Source organism: Typopeltis vanoorti, chromosome 11 (genome assembly GCF_054136105.1).
Source record: "Typopeltis vanoorti isolate ZY-2024b chromosome 11, IOZ_Tvanoo_1.0, whole genome shotgun sequence".
In the NCBI taxonomy this organism is placed as follows: domain Eukaryota; kingdom Metazoa; phylum Arthropoda; class Arachnida; order Uropygi; family Thelyphonidae; genus Typopeltis; species Typopeltis vanoorti.
The window spans coordinates 6,246,957-6,265,715 of record NC_143559.1 but is presented as its reverse complement, the minus strand read 5'-3'; the positions used below and the strand labels follow the sequence as shown (position 1 = coordinate 6,265,715).

At 37.7% G+C, this 18,759-nt stretch overlaps 1 protein-coding gene across 4 annotated transcripts in view; it reads left to right on the top strand.

Moving 5' to 3' along the window:
• Positions 1-18,759, top strand: part of Tsp97E (Tetraspanin 97E) — a 223,328-nt gene that overhangs the window by 194,031 nt on the left and 10,538 nt on the right. For 3 of the 4 annotated variants that reach the window (XM_090400028.1, XM_090400030.1, XM_090400029.1), the window contains exon 6: positions 1,542-1,639. The exons of the other annotated variant lie outside the window; for it this stretch is intronic. In XM_090400028.1, the coding sequence (XP_090256154.1) occupies positions 1,542-1,616 (75 nt within the window). In that variant the 3' untranslated portion in view covers positions 1,617-1,639. The remainder of the gene's footprint in view (positions 1-1,541; positions 1,640-18,759) is intronic. 4 annotated transcript variants of the gene reach the window in all.

The following is an 18,759-nucleotide window of genomic DNA, read 5'->3' as shown; positions in this document are numbered from 1 at the left end:
ACTTGATAGAAATTGGAAGTTTTTCTACTTGGTTATACTATAAATTTAAAGATACCAAGAAATTATTATTATTCAGGTCTTCATGGAGTGAAGAGACTCATCGTGGGAAGTCCTTCTTAAGAAACAGAAAGTCTGTCATACCACTCATTGACTATTCTTGCTCTCACCACTCTCTCAGGCAATGCATTCCATTGTTCAACCACCCTCCACATAAAGAAACCACTCTTCGCCCTTGCTGACAGCTTCCTTTTGTAACTTCCATGGATGGCCCTTTGTCATCGCTCCTTCCCACTGTTCCACCAAGCAAAAGAACTTTCCAGTGTCCACCCTGTAACTGCCTCTCAACAGTTTAAAATTCTTGATCATATCACCTTCCTTCTTCTATTCACCACACTCTGCAGTCCACATTCCCTAACCTAATCCTCATAACTGACATTGTACTGTCCTGAAACCATCTTTGTTATCCGCCTCTGCACCCTTTCCACAGCTAATTTAACCCCTTCAAATCCTCGGGACCAAATTTGAGAACAGTAGTTTAAGTGTGGTCTGATCAGGGTCATATACAATGGAATGATAAATCTTTTATCTCTGCAGGTCAGCATCCTTCTCAGTATTGCAGCAATCCTCTGGGTTACCTTCAACACCTTTGCAACATACTCCTTGAATTTCAGTTTTCTATCAATCATCATTCCCAGATCTCTTGTCTCCCTACTTCCTCCAGTACAGCTCCTCCAATCGAGTATTCAGCCTCCCATTGATGTATCCCAAACTTCAAGACTTTGCATTTTGCTGCATTAAACCTATTTCATTTGCTCTTTCACCCTATTCATTTGCTCATCTGTCCAGTTTATTCAAATCCTCTTGCAGGGTTGTCACACCTGTACTCTTACTTATATACTTGCTTTAATCCTTTATCCAAGTGTAAGCAAACAAAGTTTGCACCTGAAGCATTTTCAGGACTGGGGAAATCGTATATAAAGGCTAATGACTTCACATCACTTGCCTTAGTGTCCCATAATGCAAAGCACATATCCTTATGGACGTGTATAATACTATGCATTATGGGAAAGGTCACCACCCAGACCGGTTTCAACCACCTTTATTGGTACTTGATAGTTTACAAGAGAGTGCAAGGGAATTGCACTCAAATTGGTGTAAGGATAATATGGTTAGCAAGGCTTTGAGGATAGACTTTTTCTTTGAGAATGATGAATGAGCAAAATTGGTTGTCAGAGTTATGAGTATTTTGTTAGTGAATGAGTTTAAAGAGAAGGGTTGTTAATCATTGTGTAAATAATGATTAGTATGGGCCTCATATATATGCTATAATAATAATAGTCTTTCGTAAAAAAAAAAAGGATTGAAAACAAATGATATTAATAAATGAACAGATGTTTTTTTTTTTTTCATTTTGCCTCTAACTGGATAATCAAGAGATAGACTACTATTGTTTTATTAGACATTGTATTTATATAATTATGTCTAATGTAATCACAAAAATTGTCTAGTAGTTCAAAATATGTATCAAGTTTCTCTTTCAGTTTGTTGGTGTTTGGTTGACTGTACGCTATCGCAACCAGAAAGATCCTCGTGCTAACCCTAGGGCTTTTTTGTGAAACTAACTTTACTGACACAAGAGGTATGGTCTGCTACTAACAAAGGTGTTGGTTATACTCTTCTTACAGAGTTGCTATTGTTATTTTATATGTAATAATTATAATCATTGCAGTGAAATATTCTTTCAAAAAATTGACATTAAAATTAACCGTACTAACTGCTTTTTTGTCACAGTTTCTTCAATTTCTAACCAACTACTGGAAGCAATCTCATTATCTCTGCACATAACATATTGTTCATTTATCCTAGTATAGCAGTTTTCTTTCAATTAACATTTAATTCCTAGGTCATCTGATTCTAGTTTGTCATGAGAAAGATTTGTTAATTTTTCAGGTATTAATGCTTAAGGAAATACTAGGATAATTTGGCAAAAAATTAAGTATATGTAACAAAATTAACCTATATTTTATCACTTATTAGGAAGTAGATAGAATGTTTAAATGGTCTGATAAACTGCTTTGCATTTACTTAGTTGCTTATTATTGCGTAGTTGAACACCATAAGTCATCATCATCATCATAATGCTAATTACGAGTATAGACCATATTAGTACCATATAGACCATACCTCTTCACTAGATGAAGAAACGCATGTGTGTGAGGCCGAGGTATTAGAGCTGTTACACTAACTGAATAAGAATTCAGCAATCGGGACTGATGGAATTTCAGCATGTGTGCTAAAAGAGTGTTCAGCTGAACTGGCCATTCCTTTGACCAGGATGCTTAATATGAGTCTCAAAACAGGGAAGATTTCACAGGAATGGAAGGAATGTATGGTAATTCCATTGCACAAGGGTGGTGTGAAGACCAGTGCATCCAACTATTGACCAATTAGTATCTCAGAAGTAGTAGTGAAGATTTTGGAAAAATTGGTTAGGGCCTGCATTTAGAAATGAATTGACAGTGAATCTCTACTTTGCAGTGAACAACATGGTTTACTAAGGGAAGATCATGTTTTAGCAACTTGCTCACATTCTATAACAATATTACCATTGAACTAGACAAGGGGAATGGATACACCATGATACTTTTGGATTTTGCCAAGGCTTTTGACAGAATACAGCATGGCAGACTGCTGCATAAATTGGAGAAAATGGGTTTGGGTTATACAATATTAACAGCGATAAGAAGATGGCTGACTGACAGATATCAAAAAGTGGTATACGGAGGATCTGAGTCTGCAAGGTTTAACAAGTGGTGTACCACAAGGATCAGTGCTTGGTCCACTGTTATTCAATCTGTACATTTATGATATTGGGAAGGATTTGACAAGCGACATACAGTTATTTGCTGATGATGCAAAGATAGGTAGGGTAATCAGGAATGCTACTGATATGCAGTCTTTGCAGAATGATTTGAATAGACTGGAATTGCGGGCATGGGGAAATGGGTGTCAGTTCAATGTCAGTAAATGTAGTGTCATTCACTTCAGCATGATTAGATATCCAGTGTGATATTATATTGGTGGGATTAGGCTAGAAGAAACTGATGAGGCTAGGGAGGGATCTTGGAGTGTTAATAGACAGGAAGTTGAAGTTTAGGAGCCATGTGGCAAAGATTGCAAATACAACTCAAAAGATAATTGCAATGCTGAAACAAATGTTCACATGTACTGTAAAGATAAGGATATTATTACAAAGGAAAGTGTTTAAAAATGATATCAGGATTGTTGAATACTGATTATGAAGACAGATTGAGAATTTGTAGACTGTAGACACAAGCAAACAGGAGAAAGAGGTTATAATAGATTTAGTTTAATCCTTTATCCCAGTGAGAGCAAACAAAGTTTGCACCTGAAAATATCTTCAGGACTAAATATAGTGTTGTACTATCTTATCCAGTAAGTAGTGCAACACCAAGGCAACTCGTGGCAAAGGTGGAGCAAGCTACCAGGCACTTCTAACCCAGTATCTCCCATAATGCAAAACACATTTCCTATGTGGATATGTATACTGTTATGCATTAAAGGGATTGGCCATCTACCCAGACTAGTTTCGACCTTTATTGAGGTCTCTTCAGTGGGAGCCAGGCCCAGAGCTGGAGATACCAGGCAGAAGCAGTAGCAAGTCATCTGTGCCTATGGGAGTTGCCAAAAGGTTTATCACCTTTTTTTTAAAAATTACTCTGGATTTAGAGAAAGATGTTGAAAATTTATTTATCACTAGGTTAGACTATAATAGATTTAGTTTAATCCTTTATCCCAGTGAGAGCAAACAAAGTTTGCACCTGAAAATATCTTCAGGACTAAATATAGTGTTGTACTATCTTATCCAGTAAGTAGTGCAACACCAAGGCAACTCGTGGCAAAGGTGGAGCAAGCTACCAGGCACTTCTAACCCAGTATCTCCCATAATGCAAAACACATTTCCTATGTGGATATGTATACTGTTATGCATTAAAGGGATTGGCCATCTACCCAGACTAGTTTCGACCTTTATTGAGGTCTCTTCAGTGGGAGCCAGGCCCAGAGCTGGAGATACCAGGCAGAAGCAGTAGCAAGTCATCTGTGCCTATGGGAGTTGCCAAAAGGTTTATCACCTTTTTTTTTAAAAATTACTCTGGATTTAGAGAAAGATGTTGAAAATTTATTTATCACTAGGTTAGACTATAATAGATTTAGTTTAATCCTTTATCCCAATGAGGGTAGATGGCCAATCCCTTTAATGCATAACAGTATACATATCCACATAGGAAATGTGTTTTGCATTATGGGAGATACTGGGTTAGAAGTGCCTGGTAGCTTGCTCCACCTTTGCCACGAGTTGCCTTGGTGTTGCACTACTTACTGGATAAGATAGTACAACACTATATTTAGTCCTGAAGATATTTTCAGGTGCAAACTTTGTTTGCTCTCACTGGGATAAAGGATTAAACTAAATCTATTATAGTCTAACCTAGTGATAAATAAATTTTCAACAGGAGAAAGAGGTATGATTGATATGATTGAGACATAAACTTCTGAAAGAGTCATACAGGATTTCAATTGATGGAATTTCTCAATTTATGGAGGGTAAGAAAAGGATGAGAGGGCATCCTTGGAAGCTGAGAATGAAGGCCGGCAAGTAGGGTGTGAGGGCTAGATTTTTCTCTCAGAGGGTGGTACGTCATTGGAATGGATTGCCATTGGATGTTGTGAGTGCAAGCAGTGTGAATGAATTCAAGAATAAGTATGAGAGCTGGTGTGTGTAGTATGTGGCCTTCCTCGATCAGTCTCTGACTCCCTGGAGATCTCTCTCTCAATAATAATAATAATAATAATATTAGTCTGTTCAGGTCTCGTTATCCATCCAGTATCCTTTTTTGCGGTCTACTTGGCCTTCTCTTTCCAGTTGGTTTTTATTTAAGCATTTGTTTGGGATATCGGGTGTTGGCCATTCGGTTTATATGTTGTATCCATTTTTGTTTATAATTGTTTAGTTTTTCTTCTATTGATTTTGTTTTTAGTTCTTTTAAAATATCTTCTTTCCTTTTTTGGTCTAATAATGTGTATTTTGAAGTTCTCATAAATCTCATTTAACTTGTTTTTAATCTTTGTTTATCTTGTTTGTTTATTGCCCAAATTTCACTACCATATAATAATGTGGGCATATAATAAAGTATTGTATATTTTCAAGCGTGTTTCTTTTTGTAGTATATTTGGATTGAGTGTTCTATTTATCAGGCTTATAATCTGTAAAAATTTTGAAGATTTTAATTTTATATCCTTTTCTCCTTCATATGACATTTCACATCCAAGATAACTGAAAGTATTTATCTGTTCTATTATTTTATTATTCATAACTATTTTACTTCTAACTGGAGTTTGTTCACAAAATGCCATTGTTTTAGTTTTATCTATGGAAATTTTCATTCCAAACTGTTCTACTACACCATAAGTATGTACTCTTAATACACAGATTATTATTTGTAGATGAAGCAAATGGAAAAAAATAAAGGTGGTCTTCAGTTGCATTCTATGCAATTAATTGAAATTATTTTCAAAATTTTCTTGGTTATTTTAAAAATCATTCATTCTTTGCTAAGTTGAATGAATAAATTTAGGTGTTCCCAGTTGTTCATTACAGGTTTAGCAATATAATTCACAACACAAAAGCATCAAAATAGATAAGGAGTTATTTACTTAGCTGCTAATATTTCACTAGTTTTCTAATAAGTTCGTTACTGGACACAAGCAATCAATTATTAATGGTTATAATTTAATATTATAATGGACATAAGAAAAAACTAATACCAATTTTGACAATGTATTCAAGATACCAAGTAATTTTATATAAACTTGGTTTTTAATCCTATTTCCCAAGTTAGTAAACAGACAAGTAAGTCAAGTTTACGCCTGCACGTAGTCTGAGGCAACTCATGGTAGTACAACTCGTGATAAAGGTGGGTTAAGCTCTGATCACTTTCCATTATCCCTTAATGTAAAGCACATCCCCTTGCGAAGATATGTGATGCTATGCATTAAAGGCAATGGCCACTACCCACACCGGTTTCAACCTTTATTGAGGTCTCGTCAGTGGAAGCCAGACCTGAAAATGCTAAGGTTGAAGTAATGCAGAGCTTATGAATTTTACCTAAACAAGTTGCCACAAGGTGCTTTGACGTTATTAAATAAAATCTCAGGATGAGAGATAGATGTAGAAAGTTTTTTTAACTTGGGTTTATTATGTAGTCAAGATACCAAGTAATTTTATATAAACTTGGTTTTTAATCCTATTTCCCAAGTGAGCAAACAGACAAGTAAGTCGAGTTTGCACCTGCACGTAGTGCAAGTCTGAGGCAACTCATGGTATTGCTTCAGATCAGAGCTTAATCCACCATTACCACGAGTTGCCTGGATTGGCACTGCCAAGAGTTGCCTCAGACTTGCATTACGTGCGGGCACAAACTTGACTGACTTGTCTGTTTGCTCACTTGGGAAATAGGATTAAAAACCAAGTTTATATATAATTGCTTGGCATCGTGAATAGATAATAAACCCAAGTTAAAAAAACTTACCAATTTTGGCACTTTCTGCTGTTTACAAATGTTAGATTAAGTATTTAAATCATCATCGTTACACCATTACTAACTTCTGATCAACAATTTTTCTCCAAATTAATTGATTATCTGTCAAGATTCCACTATTTTCAGATCTTACATTTCTCTTTTTTAAGGCACTGTTTACTGTATCAATCCATCCACATCTTGTCCTTCCACTGGGTGTTTTTCTTGCCAAAAGACACTTCTTTTTCTGATCTTTCCTGTGTTTAAGTGACCATACCACCTGAGATTAGCTCAGCTAACACATTCCTGAATTAATGGCAAGTTCTGAGGAGATTTGGGGGGGGGGGGGTAGAACATGAGGCCATTGCTGGAAACTGTATAAGGAGGGTGTGAGTAGAGGAATGAGGAGTAGGTTCTTTGCATGGAGAGTTACTGGTGAGTGGAATGCGTTGCCTGAGTATGTTGTGGATGTAGACACATTGAATCAGTTTAAAGCATGGATGGATGAGCATTGTGTGCTATAGTGTGTACCTCCCATGATGAGTCTCCAATTCCATGGAGGTCAGATGTTAATAATAATAAGTTCTTTCCTAATATCTTCATTTTTAATGTGATACTGCCATTGATGCCATTATTCACTCTGCTAATCTTTCTCAGAACTCTCATATTCATTAGTCTCGATCTTTGATCAAGTGTTTTATTTCTAACTCAGCTCTCAGATACATAAGTTAAAATTGGTTTGACACTAATTTAGTGTTTTGACTAATTTTTTTCTTATTTCATATAAATTTATTCAGCTGGATTCCTGCCATACCAGATTTACTAATTCTGTGGTCTATTTCCATATTTAATTTACCATCTTCACTAAAAATTGTGCCTAAATAGCAGAAATGTTTTACTTGTTCAATAGGTTCACCATTTAGGTAGATTCAATTCATGTTTTCAATGTTTCTGTCTATTTTCATTGTCTGTCTTTTTATTGTTGATTTTCAGGCCAAATTTTTTACAACAGTTATTCAATTTAGTGAGGGAATCTTGCAGACTTGTACTGGATTTATTCAGAAGTATAACATTATCTGCATAAAGTAAAGATCTAACATTGACATCAATTTTCATATCAAATTTAATACCACATTTCTTCATAATATGATCTTCAAATTGTGTGTTGTCGATAACACTCGACAACACACAATTTGCCTCTGAAACAAAAATAGTGATTCTTTACTAATTTTGATGTGTTGAACATGAAAATGACAATAAAATCTGTTGATTGGCTCTTGTTTAGGAGAGATTTACTCCACATTGCGTACATAGATATCATTGGGCAATGATATCTATTTTCAAAATATTGCACCGTATTGCATCAGCCATTCATACACAACACCCCTAGCAGCTATAAATTAAAGATGCCAAGAAATTATATACTTGGTTTAATCCTTTATCCAAGTGTAAGCATACAAAGTTTGCACCTTAAGTATTTTCAGGACTGGGGCAACTCGTGGTAAAGATGGTATGACTCAACATCACTTGCCTTATTATCCCATAATGCAAAACACATCTCCTTGCAGACATGTATAATGCTATGCATTAAGGGAAGGGTCACTACCCAGACCAGTTTCCCTGTATTATGTGTGAGGTTACCTCTCCAAAAACCCATAATTTCCAGGATCACCCAACAATGAGTCACCCAGTAGTTTTTGGAGAGGTAACCCCACACTTAAACAGGGAAACCAGTTGGTGACTTGATTCCGGGGAAGCAGAGTTTTTGCCCAGGGTAATGAATGGCAGTGCTGTAGCCAATGAAGTTTTAAGTGAGGCTCAGCTGTTGCTGTTACTCCTCAGATGAGATATCAGCTGCTCTACTCAGCGGGGTGGGCCTGCCAATGCTGAGAATTCTTCTCGGTGATGGGGTGAGGCTGTTGCTGAGTGGAACAACGCTGAGTTAAAAGATCCTTCGGGTCACTCATTATTGGGTGATCTGGGGGATCACGAGTTTTTGGAGAGGTAATCTGCACATAATACAAGGAACCGGTCTGAGTAGTGACCCTTCCCGTAATGCATAGCATTATACATGTCTGCAAGGAGATGTGCTTTGAATTATGGGATAATAAGGCAAGTGATGTGAAGTCATACCACCTTTACCACGAGTTGCCCCAGTCCTGAAAATATTTTGTTTGCTTACACTTGGATAAAGGATTAAACCAAGTATAAAATTTCTTGGTATCTTTAATTTATAGCATAACCAAGTGAAAAAACTTCCAACACCCCCAGCCGCTATTGCATCACTGGCTGATGCAGTGTACTTGGGTCATGACATTGCTGTCGTAAGATGATGCAATGATTAGTATAAAGTGAAGTCTTGTATGGTGAGCAAGTGTTTGTGCGACTTCTTGGGTTACATTCTTGTTTACTCCTGCATCATAATTACTACACAAGTGAGCCCTGCAGTGTAAACCCAGCAGTAGTGATGCCTCATACTTTTGTTAATAGTGCAAATAACTTTTGTAACATTTACAGGGAAGTGATGTTTGCAATCCAGATAAAGGCCATCACTCTGTTAGTGAAAAGGATGTATGAGCTTTATTTTAGATGTAAAATTGGGGACCAGGACAAGGCTTGGATCCACACATACGATGCAGTACGTATGCTAGAAATCGTTCGAAGTGGCTGAATGGCAGTAAAGTGTCTACGCTATTTGCTGCTCCTATGGTTTGGAGGGAGCCAAGCAATCATGCAAATGACTGTTTCTTCTGCATTTTACAACCTGTTTCTCGAGGCATCATAAGGATAAAGAAGTGGACAATAGCAAACCCGAATATACTATCTGCTCTCCAACCAGTTCTGCACCGCAAAGGACTTCCTGTTTCTGAACCTCGAAAAGAATTTTCTACCGATTCAGAGGATTATGAAGAGAACCGATGTAGTGTTCTCCCGAGCCTTCGATGTCTAATGATGATCCATATGTCGGCCACAGTGCGTCATCTGCACTACACATTCACACAAGAAGAACTGAAGAATCTTGTCTGGAGATGTCCAAGGCCAAAGCACAGTTACGAGGATCAAGACATCTACAATGGAATCTTCTCAAGGAAAATGTCCAAATGACTTCATTTCGCACTTGTCATGAGCAGTTTGCAACTTATTTTCGAAAGCAAGATGACTTTGTGTTCTACTACAATATAGATGGCCTGATCACTGCTCTTTGAATCAAACATGACCTGCATGAGTGGTGATTATTTATAGACTTGTTGAAATTGAATCTCAAGGCGGTGTTGCTGCATAATGGAAACCAACTTCCATCCATCCATTCCAGTCGGACATGCTGTTTACATGAAAGAAACCTATGACAACCTAAAACAGCTGGACTGTCTTCAATACGGCAAGTATGGCTGGCATCTCTGTGATGACTTAAATGTAGTGTCTGTGTTGATGGATCTGCAGCTGGAATGTATGAAGTACTGCTGTTTTTTGTGTAAATGGGACAGTTGAGCAAGGACTTTGCCCGATGTGAAGAGAGACTAGCCTGCGAGGAATCTCTGAATGTCAGAGAGAAGAAAGTACAACACCGAGCACTGGCAGAAATGCACAAAATTCTGCTTCTGTTTCTGTTTATCAAACTTGGTCTGGTAAAAACTTCGTCAAAGCCGTGGACTGGACTGGATCAGCTTTCAAGTACCTGGCTGACAAATTTACTCAACTCAGCAAAGCAAAAATTAAAGAATGAGTTTTTGTGGGTCCTCAGATCTGAGAGCTCTTCATTGACGAGATGTTCAACAACATGCTACAGAATGATGCAAAAAAAGTTTGAAGCTTGGGACGCGTTTTGTCTATGCTAACTAACTTTCTTGGAAATGGCTAGGCAGAACACTACAAGGAACTGGTTGAGGGCTTGTTGTCTCTGTATCACAAACTTGGCTGCAATATGTCCTTAAAAATACTCTTGCTCCATTCCAACTTGGATTTCTTCCCTGATAACTGTGGCATGGTGAACGTTTCCATCAGGAAATTGCAATGATGGAGAAATGCCCACCAGGGAAAGTGATCCACTTCCATGTTAGCTTACTGCTGTTGGACTCGCTAGAGATGATCTTAAGCAGCTGTATACAAGTGACAGGCTGTTGAACTTGGAAGTGGGCATTTACTGGTATATACATGTATTACTCTATTATATAAGAAACTATTGTGGATCTCGAACAAACCATAGCCAATTTTGCATTTTCATTACCATATTCATGTTCAGCGCCTCAAAATCTATAAGAAATGACTAAATTAATCTGGTGGTATGACTCATAAAATTTTGTTGTCCTGTGTAATCAGTAACAGTGGAGATAATATGCACCCTTGTCGCACACCTGATTTAACATCAAACCGTCTTCCTATACATCCTTCAATTCTAACTGCTGACTTACAGCTTAAATAGAGACTATATATTGCGTGACACAATCCTTGTTATATTCTCAAAACTTCTCATCTATTTGTCTTAAAGTGAAAATCTGATACATACAACCTCCATTTGGCCTGAATCAAGCTTGTTCTTCACCAGACTTCTCTTCCACAATTTTTCTTAGCCATTTCTCAAGTATACTTGCATAAATCTTACTAGAAACACTCAGTAGGGAAACACCTCTCTAATTCTCTCATTAGTTTTTATTTCCCTTTTTATAGATGGTTACTATGAGAGCTCTGCTCCAATCATGTGGAATTCAACCCTGTGTATTTCATCCATTATCCAAGTCTAAGCAAACAAAGTTTGTGCATAAAGTCACATCACAACTCATGGTAGTTTTCTATCATCATGCTAACTGTATTTGTTTAGTCAAACAAGCAGTGTCAGCATGATGATAGAAAACCACAGTGGTAAGTTTTAATAAGTAAATATTTCATCCAAAGTATCAAAGGACATCGTCAATACAGTTAATTCAAACAATACTAGGAATAACACACATTTAGGGTGCATGATTACAATGGAATCCCAGTATGCATACAGTAATGTGTTATATAATTAAATTAAAATATATCTGGAGGAGAAAAAAAATAATTACATTAAAATAAGATAACATACATAAAAAACTATTTTTTTTCACAATTTTGTATGACAATTTCCCATACTTTAGGAATAGCAAGAACGTCATTACTGTTTAGATTTGGTCTGTGAAGCAGGGCTTCAGCACTTTCTTTATATAAACGTTCATGTTAATATAGAGATCTTTGTCGAAGTTTGGTCTTTTTTCAATGGATCATATGGTTTAGGTTTTCAACTCCGTGTTGTGTGAGGCCAGATTTCTGCGGTTTGATAAGACGGATATGGTCTTGATGTTCTGAAATGCATTTATGAACAGCTCTTCCTGTCTGTCCATAGTAAGACAATTTTCAGGAGCATGGAACCTCATACATGCCATCAGGTAGCATCAGAGGTGAGAGTTTGTCTTTAGGAGAAGGCAACAAGTTATAGATCTGGTTGATTGATTTGTAGGCAGTAGCAAGTTTGTATTTCTTCATAATTTTTGAAAGATGTTCAGAGATGCCTTTGATATGCTTTGGGAATGCTAGAAGAGAGAATAGGAGATGAGAGAGACGTAAGAGAATGAAAGAAGAGGAGAGAATGGAAACAATAGGTGAGAGAGGTAAGAGGTATAATGTATGGGGACTCATTGATCTGTGGTGTTCAAGATAGGATGTGTGAGGAGTATTTGCCAGGAGGAACAATAGAAAGAGTGGCTATGGCAATTATGAGAGGTGAAAGGGTGGATGAGATGATTGTGATGGTAGGAACAAATGACTTGAGTGGCAATGTAAGTCGGGCAGCAAGAGATATGAGATTTTTACTTGAGGCTGAACGGAAGAAGACAGAGAGAGAAAAGATAGTGTTTGTGTTGCCTAGGTATGGTAATGATGAGCTGAGCAGAAGGGCGGTAATATTGAATGACATAATAGCTAGAATGTATGACAAGAGAGGACTGGAATATGTGGATGCTTGGAGTGCATTTGAAGGCAGAAAGGAATTGTATGCGAGAGATCACTTACATTTGAATGAGGAAGGACGTAGGCATCTGGAGTGATTGCTGTAATGAACAAGTCAGTGTGTCCCAGAGAGGATGGTAGCAAGGGTGGCTTCTTGTGGGAATGGGTACTTGGGAGAAGGGGAATGACATCAGGTAACACTGAGCCCAGTGCAGTCTAGAGGGGATAATGCTGGGTATAGAAACAACAGCATTTATATGCTTTATACTAGTACCAGGAGTATCCGGAATAAGGGAGAGGAATTGGTGGTGCAGATAGCATCAGCCTGGCCAAAAATTATTGGGATCACTGAGACGTGGTTGACAGAAGAGGATATAATAACAGGAATAGAAGTCGCTGGGTACAGCATTTTTCAGCAGGATAGGAAGGGAAAGCATGCTGGTGGAGTACTGCTTATGATAAGTGACGACTTATGTCCTCTAAGAGTGGAGACTTTGGAAGGCAGTGACACTAATGATTTTGAAAGTATATGGTGTGAGGTAGAGATAGGCGATACAGGATTTAGTGGAGTGTTGCTACAAACCCAGGAGCACAGAGGGTGTGGACCAGGAGATGTTTAGACAGTTGAGTTTGGCAACTGTAAGAAGAATGATTGTTATGGGAGATTTTAACTACAGTAGTATAAATTGGGGAGAGGAAGATGCATGTAGCAATAAGAGAATGGAATTTCTAGAATTCTTGAGGGACAAATGTCTTAGGCATCATGTAATAGAGGGAACAAGAGGCTCAAGAGTTTTGGATTTGATCATAGCATCAGAAGAGCTGATAATAACTGAGATAACATCTCTCCCACCAGTTGGAGAGAGTGACCATGTGGTTTTGACTTGGGAGATGAATAGACATGCAGAAGTATCGAAGAGACGGGAACGTATGTGGAATTATAAGGCAGGTGATTATAATAGTCTAAGACGTCAACTTGAGGAAGTTTCATGGAGGGAGGAATTGGAAGGCTTGGATATCATTAGTGCGTAGGAAATTGTGAAAGAATATTTGTTAGCACCAATGGTAAATTATATACCACAAGTGAAGAAGATGACACAATTTGGAGTAAAGTGGATGACAAGCAATATTCAGCAGGAATTGCATGCGAAAAGGAGGTTATACAAGAGATATAAGGAGATGGGTGAAGAGAAGATGCATGAAGAATATAAGACACAGGCCAGAAGAGTGACTAGTATAGTAAGGAAGGTGAAACTGGAATATGAGAGGAGATTGGCCCTAAGATCCAAAGAAAATCCTAGGGAATTTTTTAGCTATGTGGCCAGTAGGAGTAGAAGTGACTGTGGAATAAATATTGCGGGATAAAAATGGGAATAGTGTGACAGATGCAGGGGACATAGTGGAATTGTTCAATGAACACTTTATTGGAGTATTTCATCCTGGAGGAGTCAGTTTTAATACTACAGGGATAGGGCAAGTTCGAGGTTTAGAGGTACAGGAGGAGAGTTTGTTTCAAATACTGAGTACTCTGGATGTCAGTAAAGCTGTGGGACTGGATGGTATTTCACCAAGAGTTTTGAGAGAATGTGCTAGGGAACTTACAGTGCCTTTGACTGCTTTTCAATGAAAGTCGGCTGCAGGAAAGGTGCCAATGGAATGGAAGGAAGGTAAGATAGTGCCGTTGCATAAGGGTGGTAGCAGACTGGAAGTGTCTAATTATAGGCCAGTTTGCGTGTCATTAGTAGTAGTTAAGATCTTGGAGAAAGTAGTGAGGGACCATATACAGCATTGGGCAGATGAGGGTGGTGTTATCCCTGAGAGTCAACATGGATTTGCGAAGGGGTGCTCTTGTTTTAGCAATATGCTAGCCTTTTATAATAAAGTTACAAGAGCATTAGATGAAGGAAATTCATACACTGCCATTTTCCTAGACTTAGCGAAAGCATTTGACAGGGTGCCACATGATAAACTGATATTTAAGTTGCAGCACATGGGTCTGGATGTCAGATTGGTCAACTGGATTCAGGATTGGCTGTCCGATAGGTATCAGAGAGTTGTGTATGGTGGGACAATTTCAAGGAGGCAGAGGGTTACAAGTGGGGTCTCACAGGACTCAGTAATGGGACCTATATTGACATTGTCAATGCGAATGTCTCCTTGCAATCCACTGACATTGTCAGTGGATTGCAAGGAGATAATCAGATGTTTGTTGATAATGCGAAGCTGGGAAGGATTATTAGTAACAGTGCAGATGTGGTAGCCCTGCAAGAGGATTTGAATAAGCTAGATAGATGGGCAAATGAATGGGGTTGTCAGTTTAATGCAGCAAGATGTAAGGTCTTGAGGTTTGGGAAACATCAGTGGGATACTTCATACTCTATGGGAGGAGTTATACTTGATGAAGTAGGGAAGACAAGAGATCTGGGGTTGATGATTGATAGAAACCTGAAATTTAGGGGACATATTACAAAGGTGGTTAAGGTAACACAGAGGATTGCTGCAATTATGAGAAGGACACTGACCTGCAGAGATAAAAGGGTTATCATTCCGTTGTATAAGTCTCTGATCAGACCACACTTAGACTATTGTTCTCAGATTTGGTCCCCAGAATTTGAAGGGGATAAATTAACTGTTGAGAGGATACAAAGGCAGATAACAAAGATGGTTTCAGGACTGTACCATGTTAATTATGAAGATCGGCTGAGGGAATGTGGACTGCAGAGTTTGGTGGATAGAAGACGGAGAGGTGATATGATTGAGACTTTTTAAACTCTTGAGAGGTGGTTACAGTGTTGATACTGGGGAGTTCTTTCGCTTGGTTGAACAGCGGGAATGAGTGATGACAAGAGGCCATCCCTGGAAGTTACGAAAGGAAACTGTTTGCAAGAGGGTGAGGAGTGGTTTCTTTGCATGGAGGGTGGTTTAGCCATGGAATGCATTGCCTGATGGAGTGGTAAGAGCGAGAATGGTAAATGAGTTTAAGGAGTGGTATGATAGACTTTGTGTTTCTCAGGGGGGGGTTCCCCTCGATGAGTCTTTTGACTCCATGGAGGCCTGGATATTAATAATAACATAAGGTATGGGAATCCTACAGGCTTGTTCTTGTTTAGGTTGATGTGTGTAGGGAAGTGACTGATGATTTTTTGAGTTGTTTTAAGATTGTATCCATTTAGTATGACTGTATTTTTGATTATTTCCAATTCTTTGTTTAGAGTTTCTTCAGAGGAGCAGAATCTGTGCGCTCTGGTTACTAATGATTTAGTGATGCCAGATTTTTGAGTTGGATGATGAGCAGAAGAATTGTGAATCTAGCAACCTCTGAAAATGTCTGCTTGCGATAGACAGGAAGTAGTGATGGAACCATCTTCTTTTGTTTGGATGTGTAAATCCAGAAAGGAGATACCCTCTGGAGATTCTTTTTCTAGCGTGAATTTGATGCGAGGATGAAGAAACTTTATTTTATCTAGAAACAGGTGTAGTTCTTGTTCAGAATGACCCCAGACAGCAAAGACATCATCAACATATCTTAGCCAAATTTTTGGTTTTGGTTTAAATGTGAAAATTTTTTCTTCAAGGTATCCTAAAAACAGGTTGGTTAAATTTGATGATAAGGGAGACCCCATTGCTTTTCCTTCCTCTTGCTTGTAAATTTTCTCTTTCCAAGTTAAGTAACCGAATGTAAAATTTGGCTACAATATGTTGATGACGTCTTTGCTGTCTGGGGTCATTCTGAACAAGAATTATGTATCTACATAAAATAAACCTTCTTCATCCTTGCATCAAATTCACCCTAGAAAAAGAATCTCTTCAGGGTATCTCCTATCTAGATTTACACATCCAAAGAAAAGAAGATGGTTCCATTTACACTTCTGTCTATCACAAGCCGACATTTTCAGGTCGCTACATTCACAATTCTTCTGATCATCATCCATCTCAAAAATTTGGCATCATTAAATCATTAGTAACCAGAACACACAGATTCTGCTCCTCTGAAGAATCTCTAAACAAAAAATTGGAAATAATCAAAAATACAGCCGTACTAAAGGGATGTCCACACGGTTAGCCGAGTGGCTATGCACTTTGCAACCATATGCCTGGGAAAGGAGTGTCCTAGGTTTGATTCCCGGCGCTGATGAGGAGCTTAAGGATCTTTGTCAGCCATAGCCAAGTTAGCCGGTCTTGGGAGTGGACCACAGGGTTTTTCTCCCCAGTTTATCTGGGATTTTTCTCCTGCAAGCAGGCAAACCAGCCCCCTGAACACACGCCTCTACAGACACAGGATACCTCCAGGAATAAGGAGTAACCAACCTTTTCCGTAGGATTTCAGTTCCAAATGCCTACATGGTAAAAAGTGTTGGTCTATGCTTGAGCGTAAATTAGGATAGGACTAAATGGATACAATCTTAAAACAACCCAAAAAAAGTCATCAGTCACTTCCCCGCACATCAACCTAGACAAGAACAAGCCTGTAGGATTCCCATACCTTATGTCAAAGGCATCTCCGAACATCTTTCAAAAATTATGAAGAAATAGAAATTTGCTACTACCTAGAAACCAATCAGCCAGATCTATAACTTGTTACTTTTTCCTAAAGACAAACTCTCACCTCTGATGCTACCTGATGGCATGTATGAGGTTCCATGCTCCTGTAAATTGCCTTACTATGGATAGACAGGCAGATTTGTTCATAAACGCATTTCGGAACATCAAGACCATATCCGTTTTATCAAACCGCAGAAATCTGGCCTCGCACAACACGGAGTTGAAAACCCAAACCATAAGATCCATTGGGAAAAGACTAAACTTCTACATAGATCTTTATATAAACATGAACGTTTATATAAAGAAAGTGCTGAAGCCCTACTTCACAGACCAAATGTAAAACGTAATGACGTTCTTGTTATTCCTAAAGTATGGGAAATTGTCATACAAAATTGTGAAAAATAATAATTTTTTATATATGTTATCTTATTTTAATGTAATCTATTTATTTTTTTCCTCCAGATATATTTTAATTCTATAACATGCTACTGCATGCATATTGGGATTCCATTGTAATCATGTTCCCTAACTGTACATGATTTCTAGTATTGTTTGAATTAACTGTACTGATGATGTCCTTTGATACTTAGGATGAAATATTTATTTATTAAAACTTATTACTGTGGTTATTACGTGTGTTTGTTTAGTCGTGAATTTTCCACAGATTTCATTGTACAATAAAAACTGCTTGTTTCATTTATCAGTCTTTCAAATTAATTACTTCAGACACCTAAAATATCATTATCTTCAGTTTTTATGTTACCTTTAATATCTCTGATTCCTTTTACAGTATTTTTTCCTCCATTTCTAAGCTTTTCAATAATCTCCAGAATATTTTGCTACCATCCTGATATTTATTTTCTATTATATAAATCAAGTGGATATTCAATCCAGCATTATTTCCTTATTTATTTTCCATATTCTTACCAAGGTCTTCCCTTCACTTTTGTTTAGCTAGTTTAACACAGTGCTTCACTTTATTACATTTGTCTGTATTCTCTAAGAGCACAAGCTGACTTACTTGTTAAGAACTTTTGATGTGCTTTCTTTTTTTTTTTTTCCTTCACTGCCTCTTTAATTTCCTCAAGTTTACCATGGCATTCTGATTTTTTCTCTCCTTACAGACAATTTCACCACATGCCTTTCTGGCTGAATCAATGTTTTTTGAGGGTATGCCACTGAATTTCTAAGGTTTGGTTCTTGATTTCAAGATTTCAAACTCTTTCATTTTTTTTTTCAATGATGATCATATATTTCACCTCTGTTCACCTCATACAGTTCACCTCTGAAAGCAGCTGAACTCTGATTCATTTAAAAATTTTATTACATACTCCTTTTCAATATGAAATTCACTTTTATCATGCTCAAAACTAAATAGTAATCACTTTCTATTTTAAATCCTCAGTATACTTGTGTGTCTTGATCCAGTGTGTAAACATCGCTATGACAAAAATGACCATGTGGTCTTGACTTGGAAGATTGCAAAACATGAGGAATATTCTGTCAAGAAGAGGTATATGTGGAATTACAAGACAGTTAATTATGACAAGCTTAGGAGGAAGCTTAAATCTTTGCCATAACATGAAACACTGCAGGGTAAATAATGTGCATTGAACATACTTAACGGTCCTCAAGAGGAAGCAATATTTAATTGTAT